The sequence below is a fragment of the Nannospalax galili genome, unplaced genomic scaffold, assembly GCF_000622305.1.
Source record: "Nannospalax galili isolate Female #2095 unplaced genomic scaffold, S.galili_v1.0 scaffold6995, whole genome shotgun sequence".
In the NCBI taxonomy this organism is placed as follows: Eukaryota; Metazoa; Chordata; class Mammalia; order Rodentia; family Spalacidae; genus Nannospalax; species Nannospalax galili.
In genome coordinates, this window is record NW_008335260.1 from 38,579 (window position 1) to 49,266 (window position 10,688).

The 10,688-nt window shown below is 39.0% G+C and overlaps 1 protein-coding gene across 1 annotated transcript in view; it reads right to left on the reverse strand.

Moving 5' to 3' along the window:
- LOC103731465 (ankyrin repeat domain-containing protein 26) overlaps nucleotides 1-10,688 on the reverse strand; it is a gene marked incomplete at its 3' end in the record, with an annotated part of 88,909 nt that overhangs the window by 35,341 nt on the left and 42,880 nt on the right. Inside the window, 3 exon segments of the mRNA XM_029561954.1 lie at nucleotides 861-1,010; nucleotides 2,700-2,851; nucleotides 4,289-4,362. Coding sequence (XP_029417814.1) covers nucleotides 861-1,010; nucleotides 2,700-2,851; nucleotides 4,289-4,362 — 376 coding nt within the window.

The following is a 10,688-nucleotide window of genomic DNA, read 5'->3' on the forward strand; positions in this document are numbered from 1 at the left end:
TTTTGGTCTTTTTGAGACAGGGTCTCCCTGTAGCCCCAGCTGTCCTGGAACTCACAAAGATCTGTCTGCCTCTGCCTCCCAAGTGCTGGGATTAAAGGCGTGCACCACCACACCCGGCAGAATACTCTATTAAAAAAAAATATTTTATTGGGGCTAGAGATGGCTCAGTGCTTAGGAACATGGACTGCTCTCGCAGAGGACCCGGGTTCAATTCCCAGCACCCACAATGGTGGCTATGAACTGTCCTTAACTCCAGTTCCGGGGAATCCAAAGCCCTCTTCTGACCTCTGTGGCATTGCATGACACGGGTACACTCATATACATGCAGGCAATACAGTCATACACATAAAATGAAAATGTTAAAATATTTTTTAAAATTTTATTATTTTCATTTTGTATGACAGTATTGCTTGCATGTGTGCTGTAAGTGTGCCTGCACTGAGCACAGAGCTCAGAAGAGGGCAAAGGATCCCCTGGAACTGGAGTTACAGGCAGTTGTTAGCTGCCATGTGGGTGCTGGGAATTAAACCCAGGTCCTCTGCAAGAGCAGCCAGTGTTCTTAACCTCTGAGCCATCTCTCCAGCCCCGAGAATACTCTATTTTAAAGAAGATTCTTAAATTCCGCATTTTCAGTTATTTTTTTCTGCCATCATTCCCAGTAGAGTTACCTACACTTCTGCATTGCAGTCAACCCCTTAGGAAACTTCACCCTGTCCAGCCACTTGCCCTCATTTGAACCTTTCAGCAGCCCCGATACAGGTTAATTTTCTCCTGCTTTGCTCAAGGACTATAACATTGCTTTCTTTCCAGAATAAAAGCGAACATTTCTTCATAGTGAATACAGAAGGTAAATATTTCACCTTGCTTCATCTTTGATCTCACTTAAGCTGGAATCCTCCTTCAGTTGTAGAGAATCAGCTGTCTCAGTCGTTGGTGTAGGTGCAGATTCTTTGAAAACCCACTTTTGATCTTTTTTCTTTACGTCCTTCAGCGGCAAGGCAGGACTACCCCTTAAAAACACAATCCTTTAATAAAGCCAATGCTTTTAAAAATTAATGCTACTGACAAAGAATACAGAAATTTGGTCAAATTTTTACTCCTACCCATCTTAATTTATTGAAAATAGTTAATGAAGTACTAGCAAAACATGTGCTCAACCAACAAATAGATACACAACTACAGGACAATGTGACATGAGAAGCTCCACCCGAGCAAGGAAAGCTCTACAGAAGAGGCAGTGCACAAAAGGGCTCACTGGGGAAAATGGCAGATGCCCGCTCCCCTCAAAGAACAGAATAAGCACAAAGATTAAGCGCTTTGTAGGAGCTCAAAAGGCATCAAATGCAAAAGTGCAAGTAACAAGAGATGAACAGTGAATAAAACTTGACCACTACACTACAGGTGGTGCTCTGCCTACAGGCAAAGGCTTGTAGACTTGAGAGTAAAGGTTAGATCTGTGCTCCACTTTTAGTTTTGAAATTTAATGCTGCTTAATGACATTTTAAAAATCGTATGAGACATAATATAAATCAGAAAATATCTTGTTGAGAAACTGCATTTTAAAACACTCATTTTATTACATAATACTCAAAACTTGCAATATTTTTATTTAGTTATGATTTTTTTTTTTTTAGAAAAGTAAAATGTTTTCCTAACTTTTGTACACGCTCAGCTTAGTATCTAACCATATTTTAAAAAGGTTGAATTTGGGACCACTGAGATAGTTTAGCAGATAAAGGTATCTCATGACCGGAGACTGATTCCAAGTTCCCACATGGCGGTGAGAATTAACTCTTGCGTTGATCTCCACACCTGCACCATGGTGTGTGCTTGCTTGCACGGACACACATGCACACAAACTTACAAGTAAGTGAACGAATGAACAAATGTAATAAAAAGCAAAACCGAAACTCTCCTAGTTGGTAATGTTGTTGGCAAGAAGGCAGATACCATGGCAGCTGGCAGCTTCCAGTGGCAACTTAGCAGTGTTACAGGTATTACAGAAAATTTACTTAAAAATAAGTCTTCAAACTAAACGTGGCAAATATACTTTGTGGATAATCAGTGCACTACAGATCCAACTTCATTTTCATATGGCTGCATGCTACATCATTTTATTAACATGACAACTTAATGTTTTCTTTATTGGTAAGTATTTAGATTATAACCAATTTAAGCTATGACAACACAATATACATATCCTTAACATATATGTGTATATGTAATGTTTAAATAAATACCAAAAACAAACATCTGTAATGTATATGTATCATTTGCCTATCTGATGTACACATAATACACAGCTATCCTTAACCTATGTATGCACATAAGTATTTGTAAGTCATGTTCTTCTGTCCCAGAAGGATTCAACCCCAGGAGTGAAGCTGCTGAGTTAGAGAATGGCAGATTTCCAACTACGATACAGACTCCTAAGTTATCCTCAAAAGGTATTTACCAATTTCATTTACCAACAGAGCACAAGAATGCTTTTACTTTTGCCAATAATCCAAGGTATTATTTTTTAACAAAATATTAATATAATTAGAAAAATTTTCCCTTCTTGCGTATATGTTTCTGACCATCATGTAAGGTTAAATATTTCTAATACATGCATAAAATGTATTATAATAGCAGCCCAAATGAGAACGGCTTCGCAGGACATAGCAGCTGTACCCTGCTCTGCATTGCCATGGCCTTACCAACCACGTTCTTTACTCTCCTTCACAGAAAATCCTTGATCAGCTTTTCCATTCTGCTGATTTAATCCATCAACATCTCTGTCAGCAGCACCATTGCAGAGGTTTTCTGATATTTCTGTTTTATTATATTTTTGTACTCTTTTTTCTTCAACCTTTAATGAAAATGTGATAGTAAGGATAACCTGCTTTTCACAAAAAGGACCTCTTTTATTTTCCCTGATTTTTATGACTTGATAGTTTAACTGTCAGATTTCAGTCCATAACATATTTTTGGGCTTAATTTAGTCAAGTCACGTGTGGTAGTTTGAGAAATGTCTTTCCTAGGCTCAAATATTTTGAACTCTTTGTCTCCCCCTACCCTCAGTTGGTGGCACTGTTTGGGAGGTCATGAAATCTTCAGGAGGCGCGGCTTTGCTTCCTGTGTGCTTGAAGATGTGTGTGTCCATATGTATGTGGGTTCACAGAGGCCAACACTGGGTGTCCTGCTCCATCACTCTCTGCCTTATTCCCTTGACAGAGGGTCTCTCCCTGAACCTGGAGCTTTTCATTTTGGCTCCGCTGACTGGCTACTCAATTCCCAGTATCTGCCTATCTCTGCCCTTTAGCACTGGGGTTATAGCCACACATAGCCATGTCAGGCTCTTTTTACACGGGTGCTGGGGTATGAACTCAGGTCCTCATGCTTGCACAGCAAGATGGCACTCAGGCATCTTCCCAGCCCTATTTCAAGTTTTATAACAAGTTAAGATGTTTTATAAAATTAAATATAGTGATTGGAAAGATGGCTTGGAGTTAAGAGCACATACTGCTCTTGCAGAGGCTCTGAGTAGGGTGGCTCATAATCACCTATAACTCTACTTACAGGGGATCCAATGCCCTCTTCTGACCTCCAGGGGCACCTGCACACATGTGCACATAGCCACACATACATATATATGTAATTAAAAATTAAAACTTTAGGCTGGTTGTGGTGGCACACGCCTATAATCCCAGCACTCAGGAGGCAGAGGCAGGCAATCTCTGTGAGTTCAAGGCTAGCAGCCTGGTCTACATAGTGAGTTCAGGCCAGCTGGGGCTACAGGGAGACCCTGTCTCAAAAAGACCAAAAGATTGGAAAGATGGCTTGGAGTTAAGAGCACATACTGCTCTTGCAGAGGCTCTGAGTAGGGTGGCTCATAATCACCTATAACTCTGCTTACAGGGGATCCGATGCCCTCTTCTGACCTCCAGGGGAACCTGCACACATGTGCACATAGCCACACATACATATATATGTAATTAAATATTAAAACTTTAGGCCACCACACCCGCCTATAATCCCAGCACTGGGGAGGCAGAGGCAGGCGGATCTCTGAATTCAAGGCCAATCTGGTCTACAAAGTGAGTTCCAGGCCAGCTGGGGCTACAAGGAGACCCTGCCTCAAAAAAAAAGACCAAAAAAATTGAAACTTAAAAAAAATTAAATATTGAATTATAATCTACTGATCCTAAATGGCTGTTCTAAAAGGTAATTTCATCAAACATATCTATATTATTAAAACAAAGAATACAGCATTAAACCAGAAATTTAAGTTTATATTTTTACATACCTGTAGCTGCCTATTTTCATTGCTATTAAGCCATTTTTGTTCTTTTCTTGATATTATTTCTAAGTCTGGTTCTGCTAAAAAAAAAAATGCATATATTTAGTTAAACTACATTGTTAGATCAAAGTCTTACTAAAACAGACAAAATAAGCTGGGCTTGGTGCTACGCCTTTAATCCCAGCACCAGAGAGGTAGAGGCAGGTGGATGTCTGTGAAATTGAGGGAAGCTTGGTCTACAAAGTGAGTTACAGGTCAGCTGGGACTACAGGGGGACCCTGTCTCAGGATAACAAGACAAAACAAAAATAGACAAATAATATTTTTTTAAATTAAAAGTTAAACATTTAAAAAGTGTAATCATTACCTAAATATTTACTTCCTTATGAAAAAACTTCAGTGACTTATATAGAGTGACATTAGCTAGAACCAAAACCACTGCATAAAAAAATACCAGCCGGGCGTGGTGGTGCACGCCTTTAATCCCAGTACTCAGCAGGCAGAGGCAGACGGATCTCTGTGAGTTCAAGGCCAGCCTGGTCTACATAGTGAGTTCCAGGACAGCTGGGGCTACAGGGAGACCCTGTCCCCAAAAGACCCCCCCAAAAAAAACAATTCATGCACAAATTTACACATTCTACATAAACCCTCATAAAAGAAAAATTAACATGCCAAAGAAACATAAATTCACACACTATACACAACTATTTCATTACAGTGAATTTTAAACAAGCTGCCAAGTATATTTTAATAACTTATAGCTTCTAAAATTACTGTTATTTCTTATAGTTTTATCACTGAATATTATACCGAAACTGTTTTGTCCATGATTCTGATTTCTTTTATTCTTTTAAGACTCAGTCTAAGTGAAGCCTTCCCTGAGGCTATCTTAGTACTTTGTCAGTTTTCCAATTCCTGTATCTTTACCACCCAAACCATACCTTCTTCTTTACAAGTGTATTCCTTTTGCTCCTGTACTAGATGGGATACCCTTAAACTACCTATGTGTGACGGCTTTGTTTACTTCACTCAAGATCCATTTACCGGAGTTCCCGCTAAGTACGAGGAACTTGGGTTCAAAGAGTTTAAATGAAGGCGTCAGAGGACAGCTCTTCCAAAGGTAAACCACAAGGCTAGGCAGATTAAGGGCAGAGGCTGGAAGAGCACGAAAAGCAGTGGCCCGAGAGAGGTGTCAGTGGGTATACATTTATCTAAAGATAAGACTGGTGAGGACATCATCAGTCGCTTAATGATGTCACAAGTAAGGGGAGACAGAAGAAAGAGCTAAGCATGGAGACAGAGGCTTCCATCAGTATATGAAAGACTTATAGGTAACTTAAAAATATGCTTGGGGACTCAGCGGTTAAGAGCACTGGCTGCTCTTGCAGAAGACCCAGGTTCAATTCCTAGCACCCACACGGTAACTAACAACCATCAGTGACTCCAGTTCCAGGGGATCTGATGCCCTCTTCTGACCTCTGCAGGCATTACATGACACAGGTGCACTTACATATATGCAGACAATACACTTGTACACATACATAATAACTAAATAAAAATAATAAATAAAATATTAAAAAATATGCTTGGACCTTGACGTTTTACAGTGTTCCATGATGCTAGATCACTCTAAATGCCGTGAGCAGCATGACTGAGGGGCTTATGAAAGGAGGCGGGTGAATGTGAAGACAACAGTGCAAAACAAAGATGCAGACCTGGACTGAGGGGATGCTTCTAAAAATATTTAGGACACAACATCAGTGCCTAGGATAGAAAGAAATTTCATTAAATGAATAAATGTACAAATCTGAGTTCTTAGAGAACTAGACTCTTGTTATTACAAAGGTATCAAAGAAAACGTCAAATAAAAAAGGGAGGCTGGAGAGAGGGCTCAGTTAAAAGCACTTGCTGCTCTTGCAGAGAACCTGAGTTCGATTCCCAGCACCCATGTTGGGCAACTCACAGCAGCCTGTAACTCCAGCACTGCACTCACATGCACACACACACACACAATTAAAAATAGCAGGTTTTTAAAACTATGAAATGAACTACGTGAACAGTTTAAGTAGCTTATGTTTATTTGTAGTTTCTGTTTCACACGTTCTTATGTTGAGGGAAGTCAATGCTAAACAAAAAGAACAAGTCATTTGCATTGTTAAGAAACCAGATCTGGGCTAGCAAAAGGGTTCAGCAGGTAAAGGCTCTTGCCTCCATGCCTGATGACCTGACCTAACTCTGTGGGACCCAATAGTAGAGGGAAAGAACCAACTCCTACAAGTTGTCCTCTAACCTCTACACGTGCACCACAGCATATACATGCCCACCATACTTATGCACACACACAATAAATGAATGTAATAATGATGAGGAACAATCTACCTAATGTGGAACTATGACCTCAGTATAACTCTGTTCTGTATGTAGATGAGCAGGAACTAACAAACTGAGTAATAACCTTGTGCATTCCCAATAATGACTTTGGAAGCTTCTACTTCTACTCCAATCATACTGGGACATTTTCCACTCTGAGCTCAGTCTCAGGCTGAGACCACACAGGACAGACAACAAAAACCAGTCTGTGAACTTAAGGAAACATCTGCTGACAATGAGTCATGTCTGTTAAAACGGGGTTACACTGGCATCAGCAGTGCATCACGTTACCAGCAGTGTCACAACCCTTGCCCATACTTGCCAGAAATACCTGCTTTTGTAAAAAAGCTAACCATTTAACTTTCCTGTAATAGCCTAAAGGCACATACACTTCTGAGCTGAAAGTCTCAAATCCACAAATACCATTACTGCCAAAGGAAGACATGAAACATTCTATAAAAACTTATATTATTTTTGGTTTTGAGCAGGAGCTCGGACTGGGGCCCACATGTAATAAAAGGGAAAAGTTTTGCTCTCTGAGTATGGTTTAGATCTTTTCGTTGTACCAGGCTAGTCTCAGTCTTTTTGAGATGAGTCTTCTTGTAGCCCAGCTGTCTTGGAACTTACTAGGTAGACCAGGCTGGCCTTGAGCTCTGCCTCCCAAGGGATTAAAGGCATGCACCACCATGCCCAGCACAGTGTAAACATTTTTTAAAGTTAAGAAAAGTAACTGGGGTGCTGGAGAGATGGCTCAGTGGATAAGAACTCTGGTGATTCTTGCAGAAGACCGAGTTTGAATCCCACCACCCACATGGCAGCTAACAACTGTCCGTAACTCCAGTTCCAGGAGATCCAATGACCTCTTCTGTCCTCCGAGGGCATTGCACAATATGGGTGTACTTACTTACATGTAGGCAATACACTCATACACATAAAATAAAAAGTAATAAATGAAATATTTATAAAAAAAGAAAAGTAACTGGACTGACTTATATCTTTTAGCCACTAGTCCAGGAAATAATTGATAATCTTTTGTCAGATACAAAATTAACTTGATAGGTAATAGAAAAATGAAAATATGTATGGTATTAAATGATTAGTTACTACAAAACTGATCACATAACTAAGATGCTACACAAGGTAGTTTGATACACAAGGCAGAACACACATTAGATAGAATTAATACACTATGTGTTGCCACAGAATTGAAACTGGTTTTATTTTTCTCAACAGACAGAGGGAGTCTCATTATATTGCCCAGCTGACCTAAAACTTCTATACAAGTTTCTTCCTGCCTCTAGCTTCCAAGTAAGTTAACTACTGGCAGACACTAAGCCTGGCTATCTTTCCACATAATATTTTTAAATGATATAGCACTGCTTAAAAACCAAATATAAGCCAGGCATGGTAGCACATGCCTTTAGTCCCAGAACTTGAGAGGCAAAGGGAGGCAGATCTCTGGGAGTTTAAGGCCAGCCTGGTCTACATAGAGCATTCCAGGCCAGGCTGGTCTGCATAGTGAGTTCCGGGCCGGCTGGGGCTATAGGGAGACCCTGTCTCACAAAGACCAAAAAACAAAAACCCAAATATGAATTCTTTATTCATCAAGGTTAAGTGTTAAATTTATGTTAAAATTAGCTTAAAGAGGGCTAGAGAGATGGCTCAGTGGTTAAGAGAACTGACTGTTCTTGCAGAAGACCCAGGTTCAAAATCTAGCACCCACATGGTGGCTAACAACCATCTATAACTCCAGTTCCAGGGGATCTGATGACATCTTCTGTCCATAAAATGTCTTTGGGCATTGTATGACACGGGTGCACTTACACATATGCAGGCGATACACTCATACACATAAAATAAAAATGAATGAATAAAAAAAATTAGCTTAAACAAAATGGGTCACTCTTCTAATTCTCCTTGTTATTTATTATATATTGCTTCAGTTAGAGGCATATAAATGTTTTGTTAAGACACTCTGGTTGTAAGTTATGTAAGGGGCATAAGTCACAGAGCAAATTTTGCAGTAAAATATCTGAAGAGGCACATCTGCAGTATGATGAAAATATGCAGAACTACTTTAGAACTGAAGTTTTCTTTACTTTGCTTTCTGTCTGCTCTGAGTCACAGAAAGCATGGAGAGTATAATTTCCTAATAAAAATGGCTGGAATATTCATCTTTCTCTTTCTAGTAAGATCACTTTCCCAAATTTTGTAGGCAGTGATGGAGTTTAAACACTGTGATAGAAATGGATATTTACTACTTTCAAATTTCTGATCTTTGACAAGTCTTAGGCAGGTTCAAATTAGAATTACAATCTGAAAAATCTGAGGATAAAGTTTTCATTTATTAGGCTATAAACAACAATACAAATAATGCCTGTACAATTTTTTTCTTCAGAAAAGCAATCTCATGTCCCCTTGCCCCACAAACTCAACACTCCTTCAAGGACTACTGTATTTTACATGTCCTGTACTTTCCATTCACTCAGATAAGCTCAATTAGCCACTTGTCTTTTCATTTACTAGTATTACTTATTTGATGCACTCCCACTAATTTTCAGAATTCACTTAAAAAAATTTATTATTTTTATTTTTTGAATGTTTATGAATGTACTGCCTGCATGTATGTAAGTGCACCCATGTCCTGCAATGCCCACAGAGGTCAGAAGAGGGTATTGGAGCCCCTGGAACAGGAGTAACGGATGGTTGTTAGTCACCATGTGGGTGCTAGAGACTGAACCTGGGTCCTCTGCAAGAGCGGCCAGTGCTCCGAACCACTGAGCCAACTCTCCAGCCCCCCAGAATTCACTTTAATTAAGACACAGATAAACATAAATTTATATTAAAAAATGATATCCTTAAGTGATCTAATTGTTCCCTACAAAAATAGAACAAGTCTAGTTATACACTAAATCGAAGAGTACCATGAGACAGGAAATGCATGTATAACAAAGTATTTCTGCTTCCCTATATAAGCACAATGGTCAGACTTAAGCTAAGACAAGTGAATAAAAACAAAAAGAAAAAAATCCAATGATGAAATAGTCACTTCATTATCAAGGTCCCTAATCATTTAACATCTATACACTTGATAAGCAGCATAAAACATAGGTTCTATGTTATGATCACAGAATCCCTGTCATTTTCACTCTCATTTTCTTGCATGTATACAGTGGAGGATTTTAGAGACATGACATCATAATATAATTATTCTAATAATTAATGGGTTGCAGCTCTAGTGGCTAAGGACTGTATGACTGTGCATGTTTGTACTCTCACCTCTCATAATTATTCTATAACAAATATTAATACATAATGTATTCAAACAAAAGCTTATAAAACCTGTAATTTTTAATACTACAAAAGGATCCTATGACCAAAATGTTTCATTCTGTTTTTAAAGAACTGTTTTTACTGCATAGTCATTAAGGAATTATCACTTATTTTTTTCATTTTTAATAAAGAGCTAGATAAAATGCACACACACACACACACACACACACACACACCTATGGAGGTACAATCTGCTAATCCAAACAGTTAATGAGCTTAAGATCATCAGCATACCCCCATGGAAGTGAAATGATTATAAAGTTCAAACACTACTAATGTTAAGAAACAAACCTCTAATCTTGGCAAGCACTAGAATTCTAGTAAGCATCTTTTTTAGAGGCAGGTCTTCCTGTGTTGAGGCCAGCCCCACTCCAGGGTTCAAGTGAACCATAGCTTCCTAAGTAGCTAGGACTACAGTTTTGCACCACTGTGCCCAAAACTCCATTAAGCATTTTCAAACTTTGGGAGTTGGGGTTGGGGAGGTAGTGAATCCTAGAATCTCACAGTTAAGCTCTGCAAATCCCTAGGAAGTCTATAAGGATTCTGAACTGTATACAGGGTATCGTAGCATAAAAGCAAGAACATCATAGCTGAAGCTTACATTTTCAAAATCCTTTTTATTCTTTTATATATATTTTTAAAAACTGACAAGGAAAATTATGGGGACAGAAGAAAAAGGAGCCATTCATCTCAGAGTTTGAAAA